General features: G+C 40.1%; 1 protein-coding gene across 2 annotated transcripts in view; it reads right to left on the bottom strand.

The window, feature by feature from the left end:
* Nucleotides 1-16,376, bottom strand: part of Map3k3 (mitogen-activated protein kinase kinase kinase 3) — a 72,070-nt gene that overhangs the window by 41,681 nt on the left and 14,013 nt on the right. For both annotated transcript variants that reach the window (NM_011947.4, XM_011249037.3), the window contains 2 exons: nt 4,192-4,232; nt 693-792 (listed from right to left, as the gene is read on the bottom strand). In NM_011947.4, coding sequence (NP_036077.1) covers nt 693-792; nt 4,192-4,232 — 141 coding nt within the window. The remainder of the gene's footprint in view (nt 1-692; nt 793-4,191; nt 4,233-16,376) is intronic.

Genomic DNA, 16,376 nt, shown 5'->3' with positions numbered 1-16,376 from the left:
TAAATAAGGACTGTTGTTCTTCTGCCTTTCTTAGGCATGAAATAGTTAATCAATGTATTAAATGTTAATTTGTTTGTTTCTTTGGTTTTTTTTTTTTTTTTTTTTTGAGGCAGGGTTTCTCTGTCCTGGAACTCACTGTAGACCAGGCTGACCTCAAACTCAGAGATCTGCCTGCCTCTGCCTCTGCCTCCCAAGTGCTGGGATTAAGAGCGTGTGCCACACCACCTGGCTTAGAAGCTAACTTTTGAAAGAAGCTACAATCGGAATTAACTCTAAAAGAATTTACCCTTTATGACCGTAGTAGATGATCTATCCCTTAGCTCCTTATACCGTCCCAGCCTCTGCTAAAATTTCCACTTTTGTTAAGGCTGTGCTGAGGAAAACAACATCAGCAAAAATCTATTACAAAAATATAAAGAAACAAACAAATAAAAAAAGCCTTGGCTCTGGTACTATATCTTACCCCACCATGGAATATCTGATCTACTTGTTACTGAATAAGGATGGTGAAAATAGCTAAATAATCTCGTATATGGTAAATAAAAATCCCAAATTTTTGCAATTAGTAAGAGGCTCCAGAAACAGGAAACTCTCAGATGATATTAAAGAAACAGACTAACAAATTTTCAGGTAAAATGTAAGAAAATGCGCATAGCTGTCCTTCTTGGCCCTTCCCCACCCATCTCTCTTACCTCATTATTCATATAATGCAAATCAAGAGGCTGCCCAAAGACTGTTGTCACCTTGTGCTCCACATCTTCGTATCTCACAGGCCGGCTGAATGCTATAATTCTAAAAGGGAACAAGAATGTTGGTTAACCATATATTTAAATTTTAGAAACTATCTTAGTTACTGCTCTATTGCTGTGAAGAGACACCATAACCAAGCAACTTACAAAAGGAAACATGTAGTTGGGGGCTTGCTTACAGTTTCAGAGGCTGAGTCTAAGACCATCATGGTGGTGCTGGGACAGTGTACCTCATCCACAAGCAGCAGACGGACACTGGGCCTGGCATGGGCTTTGGAAACCCCAAGCTCACTCCCAGTGACACACCTCCTCTAGCCTGGACCTCCTAAGCCTTCCCAAACAGCCCAATCAGAAATCAAACGTTCAAACACACAAGTCTATGGGAACATACATATTCAAAGAAATAACCACAGAAAATAATTTTGCTGTCAAATTTGTCTTCTTGGACTGGAAATAAAGCTAAGTGATAGAGTAGTTTGCCTTGACCAAAAAAAAAAAAAAAAAAAAAAAAATTAAATTCTTGCCCAAAATGGTAGTACAGCCTTTTAATCCAAGCACTTGGAAGTCAGTAGTAGGCAGAGCTCTGTAAATCTGAGAGCAGCCTGGTCTACAGAGGCCAGACAGGACTGAATGGTGAAATATAAAAGTCTGGTTTGATCCTGTCTCAAAACCATAAACCTTCGAATGACAATATAAATCATCAAAGAAATTAAGCCATAAAAGTCAAGAAAACCAATAAAGGCTGGGATTGATAAAAATAAATAAAATTAAATTTTAAAAAGCTAGAAGGTATAGGGGGTTAGAGAGATGGCTCTGTAGTTAAGGGCACTACCTACTCTTCCATAGGAACCAGGTTTGACTTCTAATGCACCAGGCACACAGTGGTATACAGGCACATATGTAGGCAAAACACCCAAACAAATAAAATAAAACAAAATATAATTTAATTTTAAAAAATTTAAAGTTGGGATTGGTGGCACATGTGTTGGCTCAGTGGTTAAGAGCACAAGAAACCTCACAACTGTCTTTAAGTCTAGTTCCAGAGTTTCTAACACCCTCACACAGACACACATGTAGGCAAAACACCAATGAAAATCAAATAAAATATTTTTTTAAAAAGCTGCGTAGTGATGGTGTATACCTTCAATCCCAACACTTGGGAGGCAGAGACAGGTAGATCTGTTAATTCAAGGCCATCCTGGTCTACAGAGTTAGTTCTAGGACAGGCAAGGCTATACAGAGAAATCTTGTCTTGGGTAATTTGGGGAGAAGGCTGAGGCAGGAGGATCCCAAGTCCTAGGTTGATACAAAGTTGGTTCAATGTCTGTCTGAGTTATACTGTGAAAAAGTATGTCAATTCCCATCCCCTTGGAAAAAAGAAAAAAAAGAAAGAATTGAAGGGAACAATCAATAAGAAAAAGACTATCTCTCGAGCCTCAGTATAAGGGAAAGCAACCAAGCTCAGAGGTAAGATTTTCTGCATCAAGTCTGGCTATGAGACAGTCAGTCACCCTAAACTGCTTCAAAGTCTGGTTATGATCAGAGACTGTGGCTTTCCAGAGCTAATAAGAGCCAAGCTGCTGCCACTGCACTGACTAACAGATCTTAGGAAAGGCTGATTGTGTCCTACTACTAAGTTTTTCGGAGGGAACCAGTTGTCCTCTCTGCCCTCTTACAGGATAGTCAAGGTCTTCCACTTCTAAAATGGAATTTTATTAATGTGAGTGCCTGGACAAATGTACAAGTCACTACTTCTTTCACTTTTTCTGTAAATTCCAAATCGACACAGGCCTTCATTTATAAGAGATGATTCGATAGTTCCAGAAGCCCTAGAGTTTGTCTCCCAGCACCCACACAGCAGCTAACATCCTAGTTCCAGCTCCAGGGGATTCAATGCTCTTAGGCACCTGGCACACAGGTGATGCACAGACATACATGCAGGCAAAACAGGGACACATAAGATTTAAAAAAAGAAAAGATATTAACACAAAAGAAAGTCTACAATGACCCTCTTTACATAATCCTAAGAAATGAAATACATGACACTAGAGAGATCTGGTACAGAACAGCCTAAGTTTGGCTCTTCTGGTACTGCTAACTCTCTCAGTCCTCAGTTCTACACAAGTACACAAACTGCAAAATCCCATGGTTCCTGAAAACAACTTGGTGGAAAGAAAAAATGGTAGATTTTCAAAACCTTGATAGCAACATTCTGAGGCTCAGGCTTCAGAAAGCCATTCCTGCCTGACTACCTTAAATACTTGTGGTTTCTCTCTGGCAGCCTCTGAAATCAAACACATAGACTTTCACAGTTTAAGTCTACTCACTGAAACTGCATACCACTTTGGGAACAGGGAACTCAGGAGACCATAACTGCATAATTAAGCTCCAGCACAATTGAGCTTTTGATTCCATATCTACTTCTGAAAAGCCCCTGGTGCTCTAAGTTTCTTCATTCCTCAAAAACTGTCAGGCCAGAAACTAAAAAGTACCAATGATGAAGTGGCAGCTTAACTTCCTTGCTACTGTTGGGACACAGGGTATGGAACTGGGAACAGCTCTGCTCTTCCCTCCTCTAGGTTTAGAATAGCCCTAGACCTCAAAGCAGCAGCAGGACCCTGGCTCTGCAGAATCACCATTTCCACAGTACTTTCACCAGGAAGCTCTTCCAACCTTGTACATGTCTCTGAGAATGGGTCATTTTGAAGGAGAACAGCAACTATCCATCTCCTTTAGAGCTGATTTCAAAGTGGGTTGAAATGCATCAGCTGCAGAAAACTCAGAAGAAAAGGAGTAGAGGTACTGGGGCACCTCAGCAGGACTCTGTGACCTTGTGGGAAGCTGTTTACCCCTCTGTGGTGGCCCAAATGAGAATGCCCCCTATGTTTGAATACTGGATCCCCACTGGTAGAATTGTATGGGGAAAATTAGGAGGTGTGGCCTTGTTGGAGGAACTGTGCCACTGAGGGAGGGCTTTGAGGTTTTAAAAGTCTCCCACCTTTTCAAGTTACTCTCTCCACCTCCTACTTGAGTCAGGATGTGAGCTCTCAGTGACAGCTCTAACCATGTTATAATGGCCTCTATCATGGCGTTTTGTTACAGTAGCAGACAAGTAACTAAGGAAACACACAAAGGGAAGGAGAGGAGGTATGGGAAGGAACAGCAGGGTGTGACGACCCTGAGAGCAAGTGTAGGTGAGCAGAGGCCACACCGACAACACAGGGCCCTAAATGCTCCTTGATGAGCAGAGAATTAAGTAGAATCACATTTTTCTTACTGAGAATTTCTACCTTGGCATTTTGCAAAATAACTACAACTAAAACATTAACAAGAAATGTGAATTAAAAAGAGAAAGGAAGTTTTATAATATTACTAGAGGTAGTTTTCTGAGCTCAGTGCTTTCCCAGGACTTCAGCATACATTAACACAGAAGGCAGCTTACCGTCTCTCCCCATTGTGTTCAAACTTGATTCTGACGTCACTCTGCCAAAAGGAGTAACAAATAGGTTAGCAAGTTCTCTGAAGTTTCCCGTAAGTCATGGATAGCCCTTTAGGCATTGGGCAAACATTACCATTAATAAAACACCTAATAGCTCCTGTTCCAAATTCTCTACTCAGAAAGACTACTTATTCTTTCCTTCAAACTTGAAAATTCTGCTTTAATTTCCCCCTTTTTTCCTTCAAAACATTTTCATATGAAATATTCTGATCATGTTTTCCCCCTCCTCCAATTCCTCCCAGAACCTCCCCCACCCAACCAACTTTTTGTTTTTTCTCACTCTTTCAAAAACAAACAGAACTACTGTGGTGGTTTAAACCAGAATAGCTCCCACAGACTCATGTTTAAATGCTAGTTAGTAGAACTATTTAGGGATGGCTAGGAGGTATGGCCTTGTTGAAGGAGGTTTATCACTTGGGCGGGGGGCATGGGGTTTCAAATGGCCATGTCAGAGCCAGTAACTCTCTCTCTCCCTCTCTCCCTCTGGCGTCTGTCTGTATGTCTGTCTCTGACTTCTCCTAAGGATGAGGATATATATAACTCTCAGCTACTGCTCCAGCATGACTGTCTGCTTTCCACCATTGATGATCATGGACTAACCCTCTGAAACTGTAAGCAAGCCAACTAAATGCTTTCTTCATTTAAAAAAATTTTTGTTTTGTTTTTATTTTTTGAGACAGGGTTTCTCTGTGTAGCCCTTGCTGTCCCAAAACTCGATCTGTAGCCAGGATTATCTTGAACTCAGAGATCTGCCTTCCTCCACCTTCCAAGTGCATGTGCTACCATCACCCAGCAATTGCTTCTCTGTAAGAGTTGCCTTGGTTACATATGATGTCTCTTCACTGCATTAGAACATTTAAGACATCAACAAAAACACAAAACTAAAAATCAAAACAATTGATTGGCTGGTGAGATGGCTCAGTGGGTAAGAGCACGGAACTGCTTTTCTGAAGGTCCGAAGTTCAAATCCCAGCAACCACATGGTGGCTCACAAACACCGGTAATGAGATCTGACTCCCTCTTCTGGAGTGTCTGAGGACAGTTACAGTGTACTTACATGTAATAAATAAATAAATCTTTAAAAAAAAATCAAAACAAACAAGAGTTCATTTTGTGTTAGACAACTACTCCTGAGCATGGGGCCTGCCCTGGAATAAGGTTGATACACCTAATGGCACTCCAATAGAAAGATATTGATTCCACTTTGCCAACAGGTATCAGATGCAAACAACTTCTCAGTTAGGGGTGGAACCCATGTCCACACCCCCCTCTTAGGACTAAAGACCATTATTTTCTATTGTGTTATATTCTTTAAATTCTAATGTGTTACAACAATTCAATTCAGAGACAACAAAACCCACTCTTTTAAGATTTATGTTTTATTGCCAGGCAGTGGTGGTGCATGCCTTTAACCCAGTACTTGGGAGGCAGAGGCAGGAGGATTTCTGAGTTCAAGGCCAGCCTGGTCTACAGAGTGAGTTCCAGGACAGCCAGGGCTACACAAAGAAACCCTGTCTCAAAAAGGAAGAGAGAAAGAGAGAAAGAGAGAAAGAGAGAGAAAGAGAGAGAGAGAGAGACCACAAAGATTTATGTTTTATTTTTGATTAGGACTTTGTATACATTTTTGTATGTGGTATGTGCACATGGGTATATTTGGAGGCCAGGGACACTGGATCCTCCTGCAGCTGGAGTTAAAGGTGGTTGTGAACTACCTGATATGGGTGCTGAGAATCAAAGTCAGATCCTCTGAAATAACAGCAAGTGCTCTCAACTGCTGAATTCTCTCTCCAGCTTCCAAAACACTTTAACAAAATTACTAAGTGGCTACTCCTGGTTGGTTGTTCTGCCCCGATACAATAGCTTTCTAGTTTTACACATTCACTATTTTTACAACTGACTCTGAATTTCTCTACCAGCACTCACAAGAGATAGCTCACAACTGCTTATAACTCCAGCTCCAGGAGATGCCTCTAACTTCAGGCATATGCACATATACATACAATACACACACACACATACATACATACATAGTTAAATAAATAAATAATACTATTCCTTTTTGGCTGATTGATTCAGCTAAATAAAACATGAAATCTTGCCGCATATCTTTCTAGGTACAAATAATGTAACATTGCTTATCATTTCTATGTCTCAGTGTTTACAACTGCAGAATGGGGCTAAATATATCTTGCAGAGCTGCAATGAGAACTACATGAGATAATATTAGGAAAATATCTGACATGAAGTAAACATGTAATAAGTGGTTTTTGCTTCTATAGCTGCTGCTGTTAGTTCTATTATTCACTTCCCACAATCCTCCCAAGATTACCCCAGTAAACTAGGAAACTAAACAAATAACCTTAGATATTGTTCTTACTTAATTTAATCCAATGTGACTATCCAGATAGCCTATAAATTTTGGAAAGGCAAGGACTGCTTATCCAGTTTCTGTACCTCTGTGCCAAACAACGGAATGGCACATTATATGTGTGATTAGTAATGTTTGTTAAATGGATGGATGGACATAAGAACAAAACCAAGTGTAAATGTCAGAAATAAAAAGTAAATTGGGGTAGCTGGAGAGATGGCTCAGTGGTTAAGAGCTCTTCCAGAGGTCCTGAGTTCAACTCCCAGCAACCACACAGTGGCTCACAACCATCTGTAATGGGATCCGAGACCCACTTCTGATGAGTCTGAAGACAGCTAAGTGTATTTATAAATATAATAAATAAATCTTTAAAAAATTAAATTGGGTGTGGTGGTGTAGACTTATGTAGTCCCAGTTAATTGCAAACACCTTGAGGGAATCTTTTCAGATTTTCCTGACAGGAAAAGCAAAGAGATATCAGAGAAGAAAAAAACCAGCCATAGCGTTTTAAAAATAATATTGTCAGGAAATCAGTAAATAACAGGTAAAAGAGAAAAACAGTTCACATCAATTAATGAATTATTCTGAAAAAGACAAATTAATAGACTGTAGCTGGGAAGAAAGAGGGCTTTGGGCATCTAAAGATGAAGAACACACAAAGTGAAACAACACAGAAGAAAAGGAAAGGAGTTTGTAAGGAGGGAAGGATGCAGAAAGGACTTTCTTTTCCCAGGAGATTATAAAGCTAGAACTCCTTCCCATTCCTTGAAATGGAATACTGGTTCTAATACATACCTTAAAAACTACTGCAGCTCTCAAAGAGATTTCATATATGTTAAAAACTTATACTTTGTATACTAATAGTAATTAAGATCACTTAATTACTTTTAATGTAAAATGTAATATTACTTTTAATGTAAAATTATATTACTTTTACTTACTTTTAATGTAAAATATTAATATTTCAAAACATAGTGACTGAATGCAGATCTCTTTAATGCATGGCCTAAAATGGCAGAATTTTCATGCCTGTTTCTACATTCAATCTATTGTAATAACCTACATCATGAAGCCTCTGGAAAGTCCCTATATATCCTTGTGAGGACGAAGGTAAACAGGGCATAACATCACAGAATCATTATGAAAACAGTTTTAACTCCATATACTCCCAGTGTCTTTCAAAGGACCAAAGGAGGATCCTACAGGGTCTCTAGGCCATAGCTTAAGAATCACTAAACTAGAATAAAAGAAAATATCAGAGCCAGACAGATGATTCAGGAACCCGTGAGATGGCTCAGCTAATGCAGCCAAACCTGAGATCTATCCCAAGACCCAAATGGTGAAGAAAAAGAACAACTTTCAAAAGTTGCCCTCTGATTTCAGTGCACATAAGCTGGCATATATATACACAAAGAACAAACTAAAATATAATTAAAATTTCTTACAATTATGGCTTAAAGCATAGTACAAGTACTCATTCTTCAACTAGACCAACACTGTAATTAGATACACCTATAAAAACCTTCCTCAGACCCTTTACTGAACTGAAGGAGCTAGTCTATTCCAGGGTGGCCATAACTCAAGCATTGTTCTACATTAGATTAGTGCAAAGGGGAATTGAACTTCAAGCTCCAAATCACTCCTACCAAGTCTAAGCAAGTCCATGACTAGTAAAACAGTATATAAAAAGATGCCTTTTCTGATGCTATGACAAAACAGAATGCAGATTTCAACAGATATCATCCTTTGCCCAGATAAACTAATCTGGCTAATTCCCAAATCTGAGTTTCTCCTGTCAGCCACAAGTAAGTTCAGATTAAGACAACTAATGTTCAACTCCCACACTATTCTCCTTGACTTAGTTTAAACCTAGTCTCCTCTGATTTATAAGACTTAGTTCTAGCCTAAAGAACTTAACAGCATTCTAACCACTTCTGCTCCTTGGTTGGTTCCTCTTTCATGGCCTCTCTCACCCTTCCCCCAACACGTTTCGACTTCTGGCTTTTCGCTCCTCTCAATACCTTCCTTCTCTTTAGTCAACCTCTTAACAGAGAGTTCTCACATCCCTTGGCACACCCCAATCTAAGATGAAGCAAAACTTCGTCTGTTTGACATGGACTTGAATCAGAGATGAAGGCAGCGCTGGAGACAGAGAGAGAACCCAGAGAAGAGAGGCACTCATTGCCAAGTCTAAGAACCATTGCATTCACATGGTAGGAGAGAACCAACTCTCTGACCTCCATAGATGTACAGACACGGGCACACAAACAGATGGACAGACAGACCCGGACGGACACACACACACACACACACACACACACACACACACACACAGAGGCACATTCTCTCCTCTCCCTCTCCCTCCCCCTCCCCTCCCCTCTCCTCCATGTGCCCTGTCCATTAGAAGAAGTAGCCACTTTTAGTCTCAGAACCCAGGAGGCAGGAGGAGGCAGGAGGCAGAGGCAGAGGCAGAGGGATCTCTATGAGTTCAAGGCTAGACTGATCTACATAGTGAATTCCAGGACAGCCAGGGTTACATAATGGGCTAGAGAGATGGCTCAGTGGTTAAGAGCACTGACTGCTCTTCTGAAGGTCCTGAGTTCAAATTCCAGCAACCACATGGTGGCTCACAACCACCCATAATGAGATCTGATGTCCTCTTCTGGTGTGTCTGAAGACACCTACAGTGTACTTACATATAATAAATAAATAAATCTTTTTAAAAATTAAAAAAAAATTAATAATTAAGATAGTGTTGGAGAATGTCAGAGCAGGGAGGCAGGAATGGGTAGGTGTGATGGGGGAGGGGAACACTCTCATAGAAGCAGGGGGAGGAGGGATGGGATAGAGGATTTCCAGAGGGGAAACCGGGAAAGGGGATAACATTTGAAATGTAAATAAAGAAAATATCCAAGAAAAGAAAAGAAAAGAAAAGAAAAGAAAAGAAAAGAAAAGAAAAGAAAAGAAAAGAAAAGAAAAGAAAGGAAAGGACTGCATTTAAAATTTTAAATAAAGTTCACTAATAAAAACAAAAAAAAATTAAGATAGTATTGGGGACTGAAGAGATAGCTTGGAGGCTAAAAGCCACTGCTGCTCTTGCAGAAGGGTGGGACTTGGTTCCTAGCACCCACGAAGTGGCCCACAACTATCTATAACTCCAACTCCAGGGGAGCTGATGCCCTCTTCTGACCTTTTTGGTCACCAGATATGTGCATATTACACATACAAACATTTAGGCAAAATACTCAAACACATAAACTTTTTTTCAATGTCAACATAGGAATCAAACTACCTTCTTTAAGTTCTGATTCTACAGTTTCTTGGCTGTACAATCTTGCTCTTGTCGTTTAAATCTCTCGTGACTCAATTTTCTCATTTGTAAAGTGAGACTGGTGATCATACTTTACTGGATAGACTTTCCAAAAATTTAAATTATATAATCACATAATGAGATCCAAATGATATCTGACATATAAATTCTCAATAAATGATTACAAAAACTCCACTATCTTTTAGCCAAAATACTTGGAAGCAAAATTGTCTGGACTGCACATTTAGGACTTAGAAAGGTAGCATGGTGTGTACGCTGTATACCATATGCTGCTTCTTCCTCACTGAGGGCAGCAGCTACAGAAGCCACCCAGCCAAGGCAGAAAGAACACCCTCACACTATTTCCAGGAGTTAGCTGTATGTGGTTTTGATCAACAGCTGGGACAGAACTGAGTTCTGGCAGCTGGATGTTTCAAGGGAGTTTCATGATGTTTCAACATGAGTATAGTGATTATGGAGAAATCTATCCTACCCCTCATACTGGACTCACCAGATTAAGCACAGAGATTCGAGGTTTATTTGTTAATACAGAATATGGTTTGTTAGTACAGAATTCTGCAAATAAAAAACAAACTGTGACAGAGCACTACCCGCTCTTCCAGAGGACCTGGGTTTAGTTCCCAGTACCCACATGGTAACTCACAACCATCAGTCATGTTCATGGTACACAGACACATGGTTAAAATACCCATACACATATTAATAAATAAAATTTAAATAACAGCAACAAAAACACCCTAAAAATTTTAGTTTTACAGAATTTTTAGGTTTTTCAAAACTGCAGATGTGGAAGGTTCTCTCTCACTTTCTATACCACATCATGATACACAGCCAAGTCCAGCTATCATTTCTCTCAAATCCTCCCTCTCATTTTTCTCACTCCCAGCCCTCATTTTTTTTTTCTAAGACAAGGTCTCACTATACAGATCAGGCTGGCATAAAACAGTGATCCCTGAATGCCAGGGTTGTAAGCACTGACCCATGCCCACCTTCCTTTTCATCCTTCCCTCTCTCATTCCCAGCTATTTCCCAGTACCGTGTGATTTCTGGGGTACACAAAACACAGCACATTTTGAGGAGGGTGTCTTTAAGAAGCTTGACTGCAGACATATATTAAACTGACTGGAGAGGTGCCACAGCTACTGAGAAAAAAAAATCCAACACAGATACTCAGGCTTGGGTATAGCTCAGTAGGTAGAATGCCTGACTGGCATACACAGGCTTTGGGCTGGATCTCCAGTACCATGAAAGTGTGGTGGCACCTGCCTATAATCCTACCATCTGGGAGATGGAGGCAGGAGGATTCAAGTTCAAGGTGACCCTCTGCTATGAAGTAATTCAAAGCAAACTGGATTATATGAGGCCCTGTTTCAAAAAAGTAAAAATGAGCTGTGATGATCTGAATGAAAATGAAAATGCCCCCTATAAACTCCTAAGAAGTGCCATTACTGGAGGTGTGGCCTTGTTAGAGGACATGTATAAGTGGGGGAGGGAGGCCTTTGAGGTTCAGAAGCTCAAGCCAGGCTTGTTCTAATTCTACACGGTCCCTTCTTCCTATAGTTGCTCTTTAAAACAAACAAACTAACTAAACCAAGGTAAAGTGGAAAGTTCTCAATTTTTTGGAGAGTTAGTTAAGTTATACTGATGGGGCAGACAGGTAAAAGAATTACTAAAGCAGATATGTGATGTTTAGAAAGAATATAAGTATGACCCACAGACAGTAGAAGCTGGAGTATTGGTTTGCTTTGCTCTGCCTTGCTAGTCTTGGCTGACTGCAAGCATGCATCAGTTCCCCTTCAAATGTGTTGCTGATCTTCGATTGTGGTGACTTCATAGAGAGAAACCCACCAAAGTTCTCAAGAAATCCCTGCAGCTTCTTGCTACTTCTGCATTCGGGCCCACTGGTGAGCCTGTGATTTCTTCTGGATTGAACAGGCCTTAGTGATTTGTGTGCGGTGTCTGCCAAGTGGACCAGACTGCAGCTGCTGATTTGTGTTTGCTGTTTGCTAGTGGACTGAACTGAGAACAGTGAAGATTGGAATCATCCCAAAGAACTATTTCTAAACAGGTCCACCTTCCCCAGATCCTAATAACCTTTCTTTTCCACTACCTCTGGTAGGTGGTCAGCTAGAGGGGAGGTGAAACCCTTATTAAAGTAGGTTGTGAAAATGCATGTGCACACCAGGGTCTTACTACGTAGCCCTGGTTGGCCTGAAACACACAGATAACTAACTGCCTCTGCCTCTCTAGTTCTGGAATTAAAGGCATATGCCATCACAGCAAAGTATTTGCTGCGTGTTTGGGTGGGTCCTTACACATCTGGAATTGTGGTCCTTTTGCCAAAGATAGTAAATAAGTTAAATGAAAAGGGAAAGAAACATAATTTTTATGTATAAATGTGACGAGTCATAAGGAAGCACTCTGGGCTCACATGTATCTTATTTTCAAGCTGGACAGCCCTCATCAGCAATCTCTGAAAAAGAAAAGGAGTTCTGAGGAGTTACAATGGGTACCACAGGAACAGCTCACTCAGTCTGAATGATGCTTCTATTTACTCTGATGATGGGATGAGATGAGAGCCATGCCCAAGCGGTGCGAATATGTCTGCAGCTTGGGCTGAGCCCAGCTTATTTCTTTCTCTGTTCTAACTGTTCCCAGGCCTAGGCCTGGAAGCTTCTAGTCACCATACAATCTAATCTTCCAAGTTAATTGATTCAATCCAGCCTCTCTCAGCTTCTGACTCAATTTCTCTGCTTAGCATCATACTAACTTTGGCAATCTGTTCTAATCTTCTGGTTTCTTCTCATTCTCAGGTTTCTGTCTTCACCTGTGTCTAGCTTGTTCTCTCTGAAGCCTGTCTCTGTAAAACTGTCTGGGCTCACCTGCCATGCATACACACCACCTTCTTCTTTCTTCCTTTCTTTCTTCCTTCCTTCCTTTCCTTCCTTCTTTCCATCCTTCCTTCTCTCTCCCCCTCCCCTCTCCCTCTCCCTCTCCCTCTCCCTCTCCCTCTCCCTCTCTCTGCTTCTCCACCCTATGCAGTTCTCATGTGCACTGGGTATATCCTATCTCTGATTCATTTCATCAAATTATTCTCAGATTTGTCATTTTATCTGCCTCTTAATTAGACATCACTTTCAAATATGGTGGCTTCCTTCTACAAACTAACCTTACCTTCATTGTTAGGGATCAAAGGTATGTAATAAGGGCATATCTGCATTCCAATCAGATCACATAGACCTAGAAGGTCTTTGAATGTGAATCATCCAGCCATCATGTTGCTGGATTAAAATTCTTCTGTCTCTGGCCTGGTAAGGATAACCTCTCCTGGAGTTCTCTAGTCTGGAACTGGAAACTAAGGCCCTGCCCTGCTTGTGCCTGCCAGGAAGAAAGCAGCTTTCCCATCCAGACATATCCACCAGTGAGTACCTGAAGAATCGGATCCTGAACCTTGGAATCTATGAAAGCATAGAGAAGATTAGTAAGATTTAAGAAACAAAATTCATGTAATACGAATTATGTTTCTTCCTTCAATTTGATCTTCAGAAATTAGGACAGAGTCAGAAGTTTGCAAAAGACCATCAATTAGATAGTAATGACAAGCCAATAAAGACAGCAAAATCTTAAGACTTTTAGTTCCACAACATGCACAGTTCTGGTTAGAAACTGAATTTCCCCAAAGTTCAAATCCATAGTGCCAAAACATAGAAGAAACTACATAATTACTACAACTTTACATTTGTGTATTTTTAATGATATGAAAAATACATACTCTGATTTTTGCAAAATTTTTAAGTAGAAACAATGCACATTAAGTATCTCCCTAATTCAAATGGAAAAACTGAGGTTCACAAAAGCTATCTGAATTACATTCAGTACAATTTTTGTGACTAGAAATCAACAGGTCTGTTTATTTCCTGGCTCTACTCCAAATCTTTGTGTGAAAGCTCCACAAACCGTGAAGTATTGCTTATATATGTGTTTATAGTTACTGACATTGTTAACTGCTATCATAAAACTCTGTGTCAACAGGTGATTAACAAACAGCTTGTAACTGCTGGGTGGTGTACTTTTCACTACACTAAGCTGCCAGCTCCATGAAGAACTAGCAACCATTAGTAGTGAACTGTGAATTGATGAGTGCTAAAGAGATACGGTGTAGCAAAGCCATGCACTGGATGTGTCGTACATCCAACATGTTCACCCAGATCTCAATATGCTCTTGGCTTCCAGGGACCTAACGTACAGAAGGGAAATTACAAAAAAAACGCAAACTTATCTCCTAACAGATGTTTACAGCTGAGACCCCACTACCCATAAATTCCCATAACTACTTAGAATACATATTTATACTCAAATGTATTTTCTCTTTCAATTGCTTAGGAAGCTTGTTTATTTAGGGAAGCGGATGTCTAGAGTCCTGCCAAGCAGATATTTGAATTAGGTTTTCTAGTTCTTCCAGGCCTCAGAATCAAAAAATTCTGTCAATGAACCCAGCTCTTTTGGCATCTCTTGCTTTGACAACTTGGTATTGCCATTCTCACACTGAAGGGCTATTTGCCTCTGTCAACACCGTTCTACCCTTGAATAAACAATTTCTCCTACCAGCCTAAATACTTGATTACCTTTAACTTCAACTCTGTGGTTTGAATCTTTACCCAAATTTAACATTTCTTAGTCGAATTTGGCATCTCAGCTATTTAAATTAGGTTTTTATTTTTCATCCTCTCTTTTCTTAAACACAGGCCTCTGGGAGAAAACAAAATGGTAATGAAAAAAAAAAACTATTTTATGGGCTAGAGAGATGGCTCACCAGTTAAGAGCACTGGCTACTCTTTCATAGGACCTGGGTTCAATTCCCAGCACCCACCTGGTGGCTCACAACCATCTGTACCTCCATGTCCAGAAGATCCACCTCTTCCTCCAACAGCAATGTACACTAGGTACATAGACATACACGCAGGTAAAACACCAGTAAAACAAAACCCTAAAACACTCTACTATCTCAAACCTAAGCTACTTTAACAAAAATAATAATAAGTGATGATTCACTCCATAATTGTAAAGATCTGTATTAACAAATGACTCACATTTGTCAGGCTCTTTTCACTACATTAACTTATAAACACATCTAACTGCGCATCTCCTGTACCCCTATCTCATTCAATTTCTTAGAAATGCAACTTGTTCAAGATTTTGCTAAATATTTTCCAGAAACGTCTACATTTCCCAGAAGAAACCATTCTATAATCTTGAGTTCATTTTTTTTTAAAAAGTATCTTGATATTTTTATTGCCATTTTACCAAATGTTAACATAAAACCTTGAGTTCCCATCAAACACACACAACACCTCTTTGTGCTGGAAATTGAGCCTCATGCACACTACCAACTGAGCTACCTCTGATCCTTAAGCTTGGACTTTTAAACAGCCATGTTAGTTCTTTTGCTTCACACACACCCAAGAATACAATATTAAAAATGATTCATTAGTAAGCTTATCCACAATGCAGAAACTAATAACATGTAGAAGGCATGAATTCACCAATGAATCTATACATTTCTTTTTTTTTTTTTTGGTTTTTCAAGACAGGGTTTCTCTGTAGCCCTGGCTGTCCTGGAACTCACTCGGTAGACCAGGCTGGCCTTGAACTCAGAAATCCGCCTGCCTCTGCCTCCCGAGTGCTGGGATTAAAGGCTTGTGCCACCACACCCGGCTGAATCTATACATTTCTAAGCATGGAATATCTTTTCGTCATCCCAACCCAACCCCCAGAAAAAGGGCCTTATACTGTTTATAAAGTTGTTTTGCCCAATACAAGAGCCACAAGCCACACATGGCTATTTAATTTAATTAAAATTAAAGAAAACAGAAAATCCAGTTGCTCAACAACTGCATGTGGTCAGTGGCTACCATACAGGATAACACAGAAGTGGATATTCCTGACCGCACAGGACCTTTGGACAGCACTAACAGAGGCGGCTGATGAGTAGTAGTATTGTGAGAAATGGTCCCTAAAAGACAAATTTGAGTCACAGTAACCAATGACCTCTTCCAGAGCTAGTGGCAAGTTTAAAAACACATAGCAGCTTTCACAGGTAACCGGGTGCTTACCCTAGCACATGAGCTTGTGGTTATTGTGGGGCTGCTCAGAAGGGCTGAGCTGCTGTTGTTATGGTTTTTTCTTTAAAAATAAAAAATATATATATATATATCTGTGGTTAATAACTTGTATCCTCCACACAACAGAAAACTGTTTGGTGTTATTCAATAAATTGTGGTGCCAAAGAGCCAACAGGTCTTGCTATGATTGCTTTCTAACAGATACTTAATCCATCCCACAATCTTCAGAGCACTGACTTCCTCTCTGTACAGCAGCAGGCAGAGGCTTTTGTTTTTAAAGCCAGACTTTTAGGTAATAGCTTTTAAG

The sequence above is a fragment of the Mus musculus genome, chromosome 11, assembly GCF_000001635.26.
Source record: "Mus musculus strain C57BL/6J chromosome 11, GRCm38.p6 C57BL/6J".
Classification (NCBI taxonomy): Eukaryota; Metazoa; Chordata; class Mammalia; order Rodentia; family Muridae; genus Mus; species Mus musculus.
Note: the sequence above shows the minus strand (reverse complement) of the source record. Positions and strands in the feature narration are given on the sequence as shown.